Consider the following 16,658-nt stretch of genomic DNA (forward strand, 5'->3'; position numbering starts at 1 on the left):
ATGCTTTAAATCTACAATAACATATGAACACAATACTCACTCCAGTGTGTTGAGTTTACAGTGTTTATCCTTCAGTAGAGCAGCGATCTGATTCACTCGTGTGTCTATTAGATCATGTCCACTCAGATTCAGCTCTCTCAGGAGTAATGGGTTTTTATTGCGAAGAATTTTAGTCAGATATTTACAGGCTTCATCTGCATCAGGACTTTGTAAAAACCTGGACAAAGGAGAAGTACGCTGACATTACCTGCTACTAATGATGTGCAAGACTATTCGACTAAACGGTACAGCTGCTACTAGTCGACACTGAAAACAATAGTCAATTACACAAAGAAAAATATTTTAAAGGTTCAAATTATTGTCGTTTTAATGTTTCTGTGACGAGCAGAGCGCGGCCCAGAGCCGTGAAAACAGAGCTCACGCGTCCCAGGAGCTCTGGAAGGATAAAAGGAGTAACGACAGTGTAGGACGAGAGAGGACCAGGCCTGGGATATTTAAAGGTCCTATGACATGGATTATTTTATTATTTTATAATGTTTCCTGGGGTGCCCTTATAATGTTAGTATGTTTTTTAGATATTTTTTTTTTATAATTTAGAAGGGAAGATGTAAAATGTTTAAAAATCAACTAAACTTAATGTAATCAGTTTGTTTCATTTACCTTGAAATTATTTTAATATAATAACCTGCACAATTTGTTGTTGCATAAAAGTTTGTGAAATAATGTTTCTATGAATAATTCACCCGCATATAATTTGTTATATTATTGCATCACGTCTCACCTCAGTGTTTTCAGTGAACACTTCTGATCCTTTAGTAAATCACTGAGCTCCTTCACTCCTGATTGTCCAGGATCATTTCCTCTGAGATCCAGCTCTATCAGGTGTGAAGGGTTTGATCTCAGAGCTGAAGCCAGAGCTTTATAACCTTCTTCTGTGATACTGCAGTCTGAAAGTCTACAGAAAGGACATTTATTTATAATAGAATTTATTTTACAATTAATATCACTACAAAAAAGACTTCACTACAGTATTATTTTACAGCATTTTTTTATTGTATAATGTTTGACTGCGCAGGATGACTGCAGTGCTACAAAAATACTCATTACATATCAAACCTTCTGTAACAGACAAAGCAATAGTGACAAACATTGTTATTCACACTTGTATGTTTTGACATTATTCTCAAAAGATCAAGAAAAAAATTATTTCTCAGTTCACAGCCCCTTTAACTTTGAACAAAATAAATTTTATTTAAACGAACAATCTCACCTGAGTTTCTCCAGTGTGCAGTTTGTATTTTCTAATGCGTTCTGGAGTTTCTTCACTCCTGAATCCTGCAGATTATTGTTGCTGATGTCAAGCTCTTTCAGACTGGAGTTTGATCTCAGGACTGTAGCGAGAGCTGAACAGCTTTCCTCTGTTAGACCACACTTACGCAGCCTAAAATTATGAAGCGGGAGAATTTACAAACATAAAGTACTTGACGCCAACATTTTTGTCATCAAATGTCTTTAAAATGCTTTAAAAAAGTAACGGGTTTTTATCGTCAAGAATTTTAGTCAGATATTTACAGGCTTCATCTGCATCAGGACTTTGTAAAAACCTGGACAAAGGAGAAGTACGCTGACATTACCTGCTACTAATGATGTGCAAGACTAGTCGACTAAACGGTACAGCTGTTACTAGTCGACACTGAAAACAATAGTCAATTACACAAAGAAAAATATTTTAAAGGTTCAAATTATTGTCGTTTTAATTATTTCTGTGACGAGCAGAGCGCGGCCCAGAGCCGTGAAAACAGAGCTCACGCGTCCCAGGAGCTCTGAAAGGATAAAAGGAGTAACGACAGTGTAGGACGAGAGAGGACCAGGCCTGGGACATTTAAAGGTCCTATGACATGGATTATTTTATTATTTTATAATGTTTCCTGGGGTGCCCTTATAATGTTAGTATGTTTTTTAGATCATTTATTTTTTATAATTTAGAAGGGAAGATGTAAAATGTTTAAAAACCAACTAAACAATGTAATCAGTTTGTTTCTTTTACCTTGAAATTATTTTAATATAATAACCTGCACAATTTGTTGTTGCATAAAAGTTTGTGAAATAACGTTTCTATGAATAATTCACCCGCATATAATTTGTTATATTATTTCATCACGTCTCACCTCAGTGTTTTCAGTGAACACTTCTGATCCTGTAGTAAATCACTGAGCTCCTTCACTCCTGATTGTCCAGGATCATTTCCTGTGAGATCCAGCTCTATCAGGTGTGAAGGGTTTGATCTCAGAGCTGAAGCCAGAGCTTTATAACCTCCTTCTGTGATACTGCAGTCTGAAAGTCTACAGAAAGGACATTTATTTATAATAGAATTTATTTTACAATTAATATCACTACAAAAAAGACTTCACTACAGTATTATTTTACAGCATTTTTTTTAATTGTATAATGTTTGACTGCGCAGGTTGACTGCAGTGCTACAAAAATACTCATAACATATCAAACCTTCTGTAACAAAGCAATAGTGACACAAACATTGTTATTCACACATTGTATGTTTTGACATTATTCTCAAAAGATCAAGAAAAAATTTATTTCTCAGTTCACAGCCCCTTTAACTTTGAACAAAATAAATGTTATTTAAACAAACAATCTCACCTGAGTTTCTTCAGTGTGCAGTTTGTATTTTCTAATCCATTCTGGAGTTTCTTCACTCCTGAATCCTGCAGATTATTGTTGCTGATGTCAAGCTCTTTCAGACTGGAGTTTGATCTCAGGACTGTAGCGAGAGCTGAACAGCTTTCCTCTGTTAGACCACACTTACGCAGCCTAAAATGATGAACAGAAGAGGGAGATTTTACAAACACAAAGTACTTGACGCCAACATTTTTGTCATTAAATGTCTTTAAAATGCTTTAAATCTACAATAACATATGAACACAATACTCACGTCAGTGTGTTGAGTTTACAGTGTTTATCCTTCAGTAGAGCAGCAATCTGATTCACTCGTGTGTCTATTAGATCATGTCCACTCAGATTCAGCTCTCTCAGGAGTAATGGGTTTTTATTGCGAAGAATTTTAGTCAGATATTTACAGGCTTCATCTGCATCAGGACTTTGTAAAAACCTGGACAAAGGAGAAGTACGCTGACATTACCTGCTACTAATGATGTGCAAGACTATTCGACTAAACGGTACAGCTGCTACTAGTCGACACTGAAAACAATAGTCAATTACACAAAGAAAAATATTTTAAAGGTTCAAATTATTGTCGTTTTAATGTTTCTGTGATGAGCAGAGCGCGGCCCAGAGCCGTGAAAACAGAGCTCACGCGTCCCAGGAGCTCTGGAAGGATAAAAGGAGTAACGACAGTGTAGGACGAGAGAGGACCAGGCCTGGGACATTTAAAGGTCCTATGACATGGATTATTTTATTATTTTATAATGTTTCCTGGGGTGCCCTTATAATGTTAGTATGTTTTTTAGATTTTTTTTTTTTTATAATTTAGAAATAAAAGACATATTTCCTTGCCTGATTTTAGCCTCTGATTTGAACGCTCTGTTTGAAGGGGCGTGTCTGCTGTGAGACATGCTTGCATATGAAATATCTAGCATTACATGTGGAACTCTCTCGAAAACTTGTACTATTACAGCTATTATACGTTTTTTACTATTACAGCTATTGAGATGAACGAATCGTGAGAAGTATTTAGATCTATTCCCATCACATAAAAGGTTGCAGTGATGAGCATTGAGCAGATGACAGCCTGTTGATCGCATGAATGAAGATCTTATCATTGCAACGCAGTTTCTGCACTCTCAGTAATGCTTTCACCAATGTAAACATGAGGTAAGTACAGTAAGGGCTTTGTTGTGCAGTGTAACAGCGTCATTGATTTCATTACGAGTTTTGGCAAGTGTCCAGATAAACTTGCGCTGTGTGATTGACAGCTTGGGAGATTGGAAAGGGATTGTTCTTTGATCGCTTTGTGTATATATTTTAATCACAGTTTAAATAAGATTTTTTTTATCCTACTAAGAGAAATGACGTGAAGTTGATATTTTAGTCACTGGCTTGATTTACTGATGCCAAAACAGTACTGAATGATTTTGAGATTCTCTGTCTGAACTTGAACAATTACACATCAGAAATTCACATAACCCACTGGATCTTCAGAGGCTCGGATGAAGGAACTAAAAAAAATACTTTTGTGTTAATTTGTACATCCAAACACTGAGCAACTGCCATGCTTTGCTCATTTGCAAGCCATGATGTCTCTATAGGAAAAACCAATATCGCGCTCGTGCAGCTCATTTTCTCATGGGCGGCCAAATTCTCTTTGCGGGCAAAGAAGAGAAAAAGGGGAGGTGACCTTTCCCCTTTTGACAACATAAAGGGAAGATTTCTAGATTCGCCCGTCTGAGTTTTCATTTTCTCAAAAATACCCAGGGCTTAGTTTACACCAATCAAAATGTCTAGCCACTGAGGGGACCATAGGCAGCCTAAGGAAACTCATATTAATGTTAAAAAACCTCATAAAGTGAAATTTTCATGTCATGGGACCTTTAAGTTGCATGTTGTTTTATGTATGTGCAGCAAGTCGGCCATGGTGCACATACCGTTTACTTTTGTTTCATTTATTTTGTCAATAAAACTTACGTTTACAGTCCACCGGTTCCCCCTTCTTCCCTGAGCCCTGAACTTTGTTACATTTATATTTAAATGCATTTTAAATAACACATTAAAATAAAACACTAGGGAATATAATACCTTATGATGTACTCTTTTAATTTACCTCAGATCCCCCATGTGTTTTCTATGTGTTATGATTCATGTCTTGTGTTCCCCATGTCTTGTGTGGACTTCAGTTATTTCCTGTCTTGTAGTCCTTTGTAGTTTTTCTAGTTTATTAGTATTCCCAGGTGTTTCTGATTAACCACGCCCCTTGTTATCTTGTTTAGCTTATTAGTCTCTGTATTTAAACCCTGTGTCCTGTTTCAGTGTTTGTGGGTTCTTGTCTTTGTGATGTTGTATTTTGGTTGTTATGTTCCCGAGTCTTGTTCCCTAGCCTAAGTCTGTCTAGTTTTGAGTTTATTTAATAAAGCTGCTGCATATGGATCCTGCTTCCTCCTTTGATTCAGCCTGCATCATCACACTATGTATGAGCTCAGAAATTACCGCTCGAAAGACAAGCAAGGCACGGGAGAATTTAGAATAAAAAAAAAAGTTTTATGGGGGAAAAAAAGGTTTTATGAAAGCTTTGACACGTCAAACTGGCATAATTCCTTTGGAGCCATGCATAAACAAATTCAACACATGAACATAGGTGTGATAGCCAAAGCAATCAAATGCCCATCGTGTCATTTACTTCAACTCTGAAAAAAATATCTTATCTCTGAGACGACAGCAACAGGGAGAAGGGAGAAGGCTTCCGAAAAGTCATAACGCAAGGCAAGCGTACTGCATATTTATGACCTTTTTAGCAGCATTAATTAAGGGATTGTACTGTTTTATTTATTGTTTCAAATGGATCATATGTACGCACAAGTCTTTAGGGGGTTTCTTACTTTAGACTAGTCGAGTCGGTTACAAAACTTCCATTTAAATTACTGTCAAATTAGTCAAAGCGCACATCCCTAACTAACCTGCTATAGTATTGCTCGCAATGTTGTGAAAAAGACTTCAGTAATTTCAAAGCTTTTATAATTGGTTTTGACAGTAAAATTCTCGACTACCTAAAATGCTTTTACGACTATTGAACGATATTTTAATAGCACTCACCTCAGTGTTTTCAGTGCACACTTTTGATCCTGTAGTAAATCATTGAGCTCCTTCACCCTAACCCAAATACTTTCAATATTACCAAAAATTATAGACATTGTGCATATTTTATCAAGTATTTTCTGAGTACAAATTAAGTGAAGTTCCTCAGGGAAATGAATAGGAGGAGCAGTGGCCATTTTGAGCAAAAAAACTCCATCAAACTCAACCACTCATATTTCTCATTATTTTGGGTTTGAAATTTTGTGACAGGGTTGAGTTTTTCACTTATTTATGAATAATTTTAATAATAAATAAAGCGTCAAGCAGCGATTACCGGGATTCAAGCGTTTTAAGAGCTTTATGCCATCTATGCTGTAGACTGACACAAAAACATTTAGGATTTATAGGCTTTTGGGAACATTTGGCCAAATTTGTCCATGGCCATTTTCTTCATTACACTGTTAAGGCTATCCAAAGAGTAAAGTTCAACATTTTTTGATAATTATTGACCTAAAGAGTCTGGAGAATTGTACTGCAGTGGTTTTGAGGTTGAGCTAAATACCTAGGACCTAGTTGGCAAAAGTAGGATTACTCAATAATCGCAAACATTTAAAGATCAATTTGATTTACAGCAGTGGTTCTTAGGGTGAAGTTGTCAAGAATAAGGAGATTCAATATATGATATGAATATTGTGTGTATGTGTTATACATTGTGTAATATACAGTATACTGTATATACTGTTTGAAGTATGAAAGAAAACAGCCACCGGGTGGCACTATCACGTTTGACACTCTATATACACACACAGACCTCTAGGGCAGTGGTTCCCAAACCTGTCCTGGAGGACCACCAACACTGCACGTTTTCTTTGTCTCCCTACTCAAACACACCTGAGTCAACTCATCAGCTCATTAACCCATGTGATAATAAGCTGATGAGTTGAACCAGGTATGTTTGATTAGGGAGACAAAGAAAATGTGCAATGTTGGTGGTCCTCCAGGACAGGTTTGGGAACCACTGCTCTAGGGTCATGAGTCAAACAGGCCCACCGAGTTTCGTTTTAATCAGCCGCCTAGTCTAACAGTTAACCTAGTCTAACAGGTGCTCATATTTCATAGATCAATTGCAACCATGTTTTTTGAGACGTGAAGGTCCTCATAGACATCCACGACACCATGGACCAAAACAATGCATGCCAGTTTTCAAGTCAATTGGGCTAAAGGTTGCATAGTTATTACCATTTTCACGCTGTAGCGCCACCAAGTGGCCAATTGCCATTACCAGCATGGCAACTTAGACACTACATGCCAATTTTTAAGTCAAATGGAATAATGGTTGCTTGGTTATAACAATTTTTATGTTTTTTCTTTTTTCTGTTATAGTGCCACCAAGTGGCAAAATGCTGCTTTTTTTTTCCCTGTGACCTCAGACTGAGCTTGTACACACTTGTACCAGGTTTGGTAAAAATAGCCTATCTCATTGTGATTAAGAGATACAATCATTTTAGTAAAAGTCAACTGCCCACTTCGAAGGTTTTGGCATCCTGTTGCGAACCCGAATCACCAATCGAAATTTTGACTTTTGATAACTTTTTGCCATGAGCGTTTCTATAGATGATGCATGTCAAGTTTTAAACAAATTGCACTAATGGCCTATGAGGAGTTAGAAAAAGTAGATTTTTCAAATAATCGCAAATGTTTTACAAACAATTTGATTGACAGCTTGGCTTCTTGAGGCAAAGTTGTCCAGAATAAGGAGATTCAACATGATATGAATATATTGTGTGCATGTGTGATACACTGCATGATATATGCAAAAGCACCAACTGCACATGCACTGGAAAAACAACATGGACATTGAATTTGAAGAGAGGCTGTGTGAAGAAGTCCATCGCTACCCGCATCTCTGCAATCCGTCGTTAAAACAATATAAAGACAGCCAGATGTGCAATAATTAGCAAAGTACAGCAGACAAAGCAGCTCTTCTTCCTGCATGGACGTTTACTGTTCAAGCCGATCTACTGCGCATGTGTGGAACAAGTCCGTCCACCAAACACTTTCAAGTAGTATAAACACAAGTAGTCCGTGTCTGTGCTGTCCGTGTACGTGTCCTCCTCGCTTATTGGCCTTATGCTACTCTGATCAATACCTGAACTTCATATTCTGAGCACTTCTTGCGTTGTTTTAGCCTCTTCACGACGACTCGCTTAATGTAGTCCTAATTTGTAAGTCGCTTTGGACAAAAGCGTCTGCTAAATGACTAAATGTAAATGTAATGTAAATGTGTCTGAACTGGAGTATAATCAAGGCTTGATGGAGAGCTTGGCACCATTTAATCAATCTTTCGATCAATTTGACCTATCGGTAAGCCCCTCCCCTTGAACGCAGATGAGCCAATGCCAGTTGAGTATCACTTGCACTGTAGGGTGAAAATGTAGGGTGACCACCTGTTCCTATTTGTGTTGTACCGCACAGCATTTTCCCCCCTTGTCCCGCACATCACATATTGAGATAATGTCCCGCATTTTCATCAGCCTGTTGGTTTTAATTATAAAATTTTAAAAACGTGCATGCGTTCTTTTGCATTTTATTTATTCTTTTTGCGGCGTAGTTTTTCACTTTTATTTTACAGCGCTTTGTCAGAAGTACAAATACAACAGCTGTTTTTTAAATCCTATCCAATGGTTGAAAAGAACGGAGTAAACACGGTCACTAGTAGGTTGTGACGGGTGTCAATCAAAATGTGGAGCGGTGATTCGTTCCATTCCCTGTCAGAAAACAAATGGATAATTCGTAAATTTAAATTTTTATTTAACAAAATTTATCAACTTGTTGCCTGCTGTGGTTGTTTTAATTCACATCCTTTCTAAAAATATGAACGTTTTTGGTTTAATATATTCTTAATATATAAGACTGTCAATGAGCAAATTTCATGTTGTTTTATATTTTATCTGTTCATTACTTATTTTGTTGGATTTTAGTTGGACTCGGTCAGAACTGTTTAAAAAAGAGTTATGTGCATGATGCTGCTGCCTTTGGGCTCAGTGATGTTGAATTTAAATGACATGTAAAATAAAGAGAGGGGGGGGAGGGGAGAGAGAGAGAGGGGAGAGAGAGAGAAGGGGGAGGGGGGGAGAGAGAGAGAGAGGGGAGAGACAGAGAAGGGGGAGAGAGAGAGAGAGAGAGGGGGAGAGAGAGAGAGAGGGGGGAGAGAGAGAGAGAAGGGGGAGAGAGAGAGCGCAAGAGAGAGAGGGGGAGAGAGAGAGGGGAGAGACAGAGAAGGGGGAGGGGGGGAGAGAGAGAGAGGGGAGAGACAGAGAAGGGGGGAGAGAGAGAGAGAGGGGGGGAGAGAGAGAGAGAGGGGGGAGAGAGAGAGAGAAGGGGGAGAGAGAGAGCGCAAGAGAGAGAGGGGGAGATAATATGTTGATGCTTTGGCAACATTGTGTTACACAGTCATGCTAATAAAGCTCATTTGAATTGAATTGAATTGAATTGAATTGGGAGAGAGAGAGGGGAGAGAGACAGAGAGGGGGGAGAGAGAGAGAGAGGGGGGGAGAGAGAGAGAGGGGGGGAGAGAGAGGGGGGGAGAGAGGGGGGGAGGGGGGAGAGAGAGGGGGGGAGGGAGGGAGAGAGAGGGGGGGAGGGAGGGAGAGAGAGAGAAGGGGGGAGAGAGAGAGAAGGGGGGGGAGAGAGAGAGGGGAGAGACAGAGAAGGGGGAGGGGGGGAGAGAGAGAGGGGAGAGAGAGGGGAGAGACAGAGAAGGGGGGAGAGAGAGAGAGAGGGGAGAGAGAGAGAGGGGAGAGAGAGAGAGAGAGGGGAGAGACAGAGAAGGGGAGGGGGGGAGAGAGAGAGAGGGGAGAGAGAGGGGAGAGACAGAGAAGGGGGGAGAGAGGGGAGAGACAGAGAAGGGGGGAGAGAGAGAGAGGGGGGGAGAGAGAGAGAGAGAGACAGAGAAGGGGAGAGAGAGAGGGGGGGGGGAGAGAGAGAGAGGGGGAGAGAGAGAGAGAAGGGAGAGAGAGAGAGAGAGAGAGAGAGAGAGAGAGAGAGAGAGAGAGGAGAGAGATATTGAGATTTTAAAATTACTTTAATAAAAAAGTTGTACAAACAACACTCAATCAAATAAAATCACATTAAATCAACACACTCTTAAAAATGAGATTATTCTCTACAATAGAGCAGAGCACATCCTTGTGACACCAAATATTGGAAAACTTTGCTAGATCGTTCATCAAACTGTAGTAATTAAAATCTATTCGTAAACGCAATTTCAACATTTTAACAAATACAAAAACAGCATCATCATCTGTAGATCCTTCAACCTTATTTCGTCTACTCATATACACAGCCATCTTTGCTCTTCCCAAAATGAAATTAAAGAGTTGACACTGCTCCCTCTTTTTTTGGGAATACCTGTACCCTAAGATAAACAACTGTTTGGAAAAAACTACACCAAACAATTTAAAAAGATCTTCCAGCATAGAGAACAGTGGCACAAGACGACAACAGTCCATAAAACAGTGAAAAACTTTCTCACGAAGAGTGCAAAAAGAACAGTCATGATTAACATCAGGGTTTAAAACAGAGATAAAAGAATTAACAGCCACGGCTGTATGTAAAACTCTCCACTGCAAATCAGCAACCTTCTTCAACAATGGTGGTTTATACAGCGATCTCCATTCAGGTCCAACACCGTCTATCAGACCTAAGCGAGCTCTCCATGGAGTGTCAATTTTACCATTTAATTTATCTTTGTTCAAGATTTTTACAATCAATCTGTATAACAATTTCTTATCAGCATCATGAATAGACAGACAGTGATTATTGGTTTCTAAAAAAAACCTGTACAGTCCTTAAAGTCTGGGAGAACCTTCACCAAAGGAAAAATATCATCAACACTATGTTGAACAGAACCATCACAATAAAAATGCAACAATGTGCGTTCGGCATCTGTTAAAGCCTCTTTCCACTTTTTGAGCAACAATTCTATCATGCGAATAGAATGCACCTTCAAATGAGAAGCAAGGAGTTGAGCATTGTCCATGTTTGCTCCTGTAAAGTGAATTACAGGTCCCAAAGTCACTACATTGGACAAACAGAATTGTTTGAGTAAACTGGGACCTATTTGACAGGCCGAACTCAAACGGGTCCCATACACAACTGGCTCTTAAAGAAGCCAATAGAGTGACCTGTGATTCTCTGTCCTCTCCGTTTTAAACAGATTCCAGACTTTGAACAGTCCACGGTAGAAACTTGGCAATCCACTGGTGTTGAGCTGCTTTAAGTCCATCAGAAACAGTGTTCTGTTCAGGCCGAGTCCACCTAGCTGGTTCAAGATCGTACATGCCAACGGTCTCCACACTAGGTCAGCGGGACCACACAGAAACCTCTGCACAAACTGAAAACGGAAGGTTGCCCCTCTACTGTTCAGATTAATTAAGCCTTGTCCTCCTTCATCTTTCGGCAAAAATAACACACTTTGAGGCGTCCAATGCAGACGATCCCAAAAGAAGTCGACAAGAAGTGCCTGAATCTTTGACAGCAAATCTGGGGGAGGATCTACACATTAGGGTTGTTCCGATTCCGATACTAGTATCGGAAATGCCGCCGATACCAATAAAAATTCTGGCATCGGTATCGGCGAGTACATCTACCCATGTACCGATCCGATACCATTTTATTAAACAATACCTAGTTATGCACGCTAGCTTTACTTTACGCTGCAAATCGGAGATCAATTCTTCTTCGCTGCTCTAAACAGTGGTTGCGTGTGGCAAAACAGGAAGTTGTGCTGTTGCCACAAGCAACCACTGTTTAGAGCAGCGAAGAAGAAATGAAAACGCACATTTTCAGATGCAGGCGCGCGGCAAGCGCATAATGTAAGAGACGCTGACGCCCAACATCAAATGGCAAACGTAATGAAAACGGAACAAAACTGCGCTACTCGTTATTTTGTGCTTCACGGACCATTAAACAGTTTGGAACAATGCAGCGCGAGCCGATCTTGACTTGATCAAGCTACACTGTTGCTACACAGCGCTAAGAGATCCAGTAAAGAAAGCATTTGAATTCGCCACTGAAGTAATAACATCACTGCGAGATCTAGTGAGAAACATTCACATTTCTCCGTTATTAACGGATCAAACAGCGCTGACGTGGAAATCAGGAACATTGTGCTTTCAAGTAACGTTACGTTGGTTTTATTTTGACATTATGAATACAATTGCTGCCCTCAAATGTTAATCTGAAATAAAATAAACCTTTGTTTATAACTTAACTACTACAATATTACATTTCATTTTTTATAAGGAGCTGTTTTTGTTTTATATGTCAATTATAGCTCCATCATTGCTCAAAGTAAAAAATGATCATACTTTATGATGTTAATAAAAAATAAATAAATAAAAAATGTAAATCAAGGAAATTTCTCTGGCATTTCTTTCTTTTTGCTGTATTGAAAACATACCGAACCGTGACACCAGTGTATGGTATCGAACCGAACCGTGAATTTTGTGGATCGTTACACCCCTATTATTCATATATAATTTTTTAGATTCCTAGATTTATTTGTTGCACTTTTTATACAGTTATATTGTAAAACTAAAATACCTTTTATAAAATAATTCTATCAATTCATACAGGGCTAGTATGAATTGCAGCTGTATACACACCCAGGTATCGGATTAGTACTCGGTATCGGCCGATACCCTGAGTCCAGGTATCGGAATCGGTATCGGGAAGGAAAAAAGGGTATCGGAACATCTCTACTACACATGACAGACGATGCCATAAAGTGGATGAAATCAGGTTGTTAATGACAAGATCTCGACCTCTATAAGACATTTTCGGTAAAATCCACTTCCATCTGGCAAAACAACCTTTAGTCCTTTCAAGAACATTATCCCAGTTTTTAAGGACAAAAGTTTCATCGCCCAAAAACATACCTAAGTATTTTAACCCCCCGTCTGTCTTCCAATTTAATCCCAATGGCAATTGAAACTTATTTTCCATCACTCCTATACAGAGAGCTTTACTTTTGCTCCAGTTTACTCTGGCTGAAGAAAGTATGCTATATTGGACTATAACATTTGCTAGCATATTAATATCTTGTTGATTATCCACCATGATGACTAAATCATCTGCATATGCAGATAACTTTAAAGGTATATTGCACCCTGGTAAAATCAAACCTTGTAAAACAGATCTAAGTCTATGTAATGAAGGTTTAAAAGCCAGAGAATATAACATCCCAGAAAGGGCACAGCCCTGTCTAATTCCCCGCTGGACCTGAAGAGGAGCGCTCAAAACACCATTGACTTTTAAAACACTCTGAACATCACAATACAAAGTCTTAATATTGTTGATAAAACCAGAAGTAAACCCAAAAGCGGTCATTGTTTGCCATAAATATTTGTGTTCAACACGATCAAAAGCTTTTTCCTGATCAATAGAAACAATTCCCATTTTAAGACCAAAAAGCTTAGAGATTTCTAACAAGTCTCGAATGAGAACAATGTTATCAGAAATCAGCCTGCCAGGGATGCAGTAGGTCTGATCAGGCAAAACTTGCCAATACTTTTGAGAGTAGTCTATAGTCAGTACAAAGCAGGGACACAGGTCTGCAGTTTTTTATGAGCTGCAGGTCACCTTTTTTTGGCAGCAAGGTAAGAACTGCCCTCCTGCAACTTAACCCTCTGGGGTCTAAGGTGTTTTTGGGGTCCTTGAGATGTTCTGACATGCCCTGACATTTGTGCTTTTTTCAGTTGCTTATAAACATATTAATGGCAAAAAAAAATTACACACTATTTAACACAAACAGGGCTACCATAATATGTGAGCAACAAGAATGTACATGTCTGCATTTTTGAGAGAATAATGTTTATGCATGGTTATTGAAAAAACTAAAAACTAAAGTTTCTGAAATAAGACCACAAAACACATACTAAATATGTGCCAATAAGACTTTTGTCTAATGGATGTCATCGCCTAGTGTTTTTTCTTCAAAATGATGTGAAAATCACCCTGCCTAATCATTCACATAACACAATACATTGATTTGAATTTTGCAAAGCACTTTCTGTTTGGAAAGGCAATATGCGGAGTGGGCGTCAACGATCATGCATATTTAGTGGTTCACACCTGAGGAGACAATGGGGCCTGCATACTTAATTAGCCATTCATTCAGGTGAGTCACTGAGCCACAAGAATGCAAGAGCAACAGTTGGAAGCATCTCAATTCTTTTTTATTTTTCCACATATTGTGCTTGCAATTTGGCCTATAATATCCAAGGAAAACATGTCTAGTAATTGTGCAGTTAATTCTCATACTGTATTTTTAGTTTTGGAATATTTATCCTCTCCCCAAATTTGTCACTAATAAAACACAATAAAAATTATTTAAAGAAAAGGCTTATATTTACCTTTTAATAGTTTGTTTACATCTACCTTGTAAATATATTTTTTTATTAAAAAAGTTACAATTACAACAACAACTCAAGTGTAATCTTTCTTTGTAAAAACTAAAGTATACATTTTATCATACATATTTCAAAGTTAAGGATTTGATTGATTATTTGATTACTTTATTTTTGACAAAACATACTATATTTAACATGAGCAAATATTGGCAAAGAAAAGCTAATTTGAGGTGGCAGATATTTTACAGTAAAAATGTATAATCTATCCAAAACTAATCAACGAAATGTTGTCTTTCATATGTCTGTAACATAGGTCTTTCATTTTTATTATAAGAAATATAAATGTTAATTTGCAGTTTAATACGTTGCTTATACAAATACATTTTATTTCAACATATTTCAGTCGATTTTTACTCAGTATAGCAATACAGTTTGCTATAACCGAAACATTCATTCACAAACAGAAACGCCTGACTGTCCATCTTCACCACCACGCTCTCCTTCACCTCCGCCCACTCGTTCTCTCTCTCCGCCCAGTCATCACATCACCTGTTCACTCTCCCCTGATTACTGAGCACCGTCACCTGTGTCCCATTACCAGCACTCCCTACAAAACCCACAGTCTCCCTTCATTCAGTGTCTGGTCTCGTCATTACATGACTCACAGACTCCCGATCACTCACCTGGATACCTACCTGTTGCAATCCTCTCCGGTCCGTCTTTCCTGTATTCTGCTCAGCCTTCAGTCCATCCTGCTCAGCCTTCAGTCCATCCTGCATCCACCTAAAGAACGAAAGAGAGAGACTTTACCAATCCAGATAATATATCACCATTGTTCTGTGTTACTATTACTCACCATCTGTCTGCATCTCCGTTATCTGCAAATAAAACCTTTAACTTACCAACCTTGTCTGCATCCTCTGTGATCCGTGACAGAAGACCAGACCCAACATGCAGAAAGCGGAGTCATCCGAAGACCTGTACACGGACATTCCTGCCGTTTCCATTCCATCCATCTCATCGATGTCAACACGTCCACTTCCGCATTCACCCACTACTTCGTTCACTGCCTCCGCGAGTCCCATGGCCCGTGGTCTGGTGAGGCGGAGAACTGCAGTGGGTTTCTTCTTCAAACTTCACTATATTTCACCATGAATGAACACCAGTTTCACAACGATGCAGCCCGAGTCGCCTTCATGATTTCTCTCCTCTCAGGCCAAGCCCTTCAGTGGGCTCAATCATTATGGAACTCTGAGTCTGCGGTGGTAAAATCCATTACTGAATTCACGCGGCATTTCAAGGAGGTCTTTGGACAAACTGTTTCGGAACTATCAGTTCATGATCAACTGTATAATCTCCGTCAAGGGAATTCATCGGTGAGTACATTCGCTTTACAGTTCAGAACCCTTGCCGCATCCAGTGGTTGGAACGAAACCGCTCTGATCACCGCTTATCGCCATGGCCTGAACCCTAACATCCGCCATCTGCTGGTGGTGTATGAGGACAGCATGGGTTTGGAGAACCTGATTCAGAAATCCATCCGCATCTCGCAACGCCTCTCTGCTTGTGATCTATCTGCACCCACTGTAAGTTCTCCGCCTACGGTCAGTTCCAATACTCCTCCAGCACCAGTTCCCATGGAGATCGACTCCACTCATCTTTCATCCTCTGAGCGTCAGCGCAGGATTCTGCATCATCTCTGTCTCTATTGTGGATCAGATAAACACTTCCTCAGTTCCTGTCCAGTTCGTCCACCGCGGTCGGCGGTAAGTTCAATCCAACTCACTCCTAAGATTGAAGCATTAAATCGTACTAAAGTACATATCCTGACGTCTTCTATGTGTATCCCAGCGCAAGCTCTCATCGACTCCGGGTCAGCGGGGAACTTTATATCCACCCAGTGTCTTGAAAAACTGAACGTTCGCCGGCGACGCTTGGCTCAAGATCTGCCAATCCAAACCATCCAGGGCAAGCCACTGGGGCGAGGTCGTGTTCGTCACTTCACACCAACATTAACTCTTCGCATCGGATGTCTTCATTCTGAGGAGATTTCGTTTATGGTGCTGGAGGAGTCCACTGCGGATATCATCCTGGGACGCCCTTGGTTAATCCAACATCAGCCAACACTCCACTGGGAATCTGGAGAGGTTCTTCACTGGGGTGAGGATTGTCACGTATCCTGTCTTAGTTCTGTCAAGAAAACTCGACCTTCAGTCCGTTCCAAGTTTTCATTGAGTGAGTCCAGGTGTCCTGTTTGTTCAACCTCGGTGGAAAGTCCCGAGACATCAACGCAAGTCGAGATCCCAGTGGAGTACCGGGCGTTCCAGGATGTCTTCAGTAAGGTCCTGGCAACTAAACTACCACCTCACCGGCCATGGGATTGCGCTATCGACTTGCTACCCGGAGCCATCCTCCCCAAGGGCCGCATTTATCCTTTGTCCATCCCGGAACAGAAGGCCATGGAGGAGTACGTCAAGGAAG

At 39.8% G+C, this 16,658-nt stretch overlaps 2 protein-coding genes across 2 annotated transcripts in view; both read right to left on the reverse strand.

Annotated features, from left to right (window-relative positions):
* Positions 1–2,336, reverse strand: part of LOC308694903 (uncharacterized protein) — a 182,547-nt gene extending 180,211 nt beyond the window's left edge. Inside the window, exons 1-4 of the mRNA XM_081372713.1 lie at positions 2,169–2,336; positions 1,271–1,441; positions 782–955; positions 41–217 (exon numbers count right to left, since the gene is read on the reverse strand). The gene's annotated coding sequence lies outside the window, so the exon portion shown is untranslated. The remainder of the gene's footprint in view (positions 1–40; positions 218–781; positions 956–1,270; positions 1,442–2,168) is intronic.
* The window catches only part of LOC308694896 (ribonuclease inhibitor-like), a gene marked incomplete at its 3' end in the record, with an annotated part of 95,914 nt that overhangs the window by 1,109 nt on the left and 78,147 nt on the right, over positions 1–16,658 (reverse strand). Inside the window, exons 9-15 of the mRNA XM_081372706.1 lie at positions 2,951–3,127; positions 2,659–2,829; positions 2,506–2,508; positions 2,169–2,342; positions 1,271–1,441; positions 782–955; positions 41–217 (exon numbers count right to left, since the gene is read on the reverse strand). Of these exons, the coding sequence (XP_081228832.1) occupies positions 41–217; positions 782–955; positions 1,271–1,441; positions 2,169–2,342; positions 2,506–2,508; positions 2,659–2,829; positions 2,951–3,127 (1,047 nt within the window). The remainder of the gene's footprint in view (positions 1–40; positions 218–781; positions 956–1,270; positions 1,442–2,168; positions 2,343–2,505; positions 2,509–2,658; positions 2,830–2,950; positions 3,128–16,658) is intronic.

The sequence above is a fragment of the Scardinius erythrophthalmus genome, assembly GCF_964197995.2.
Source record: "Scardinius erythrophthalmus genome assembly, chromosome: 8".
Classification (NCBI taxonomy): Eukaryota; Metazoa; Chordata; class Actinopteri; order Cypriniformes; family Leuciscidae; genus Scardinius; species Scardinius erythrophthalmus.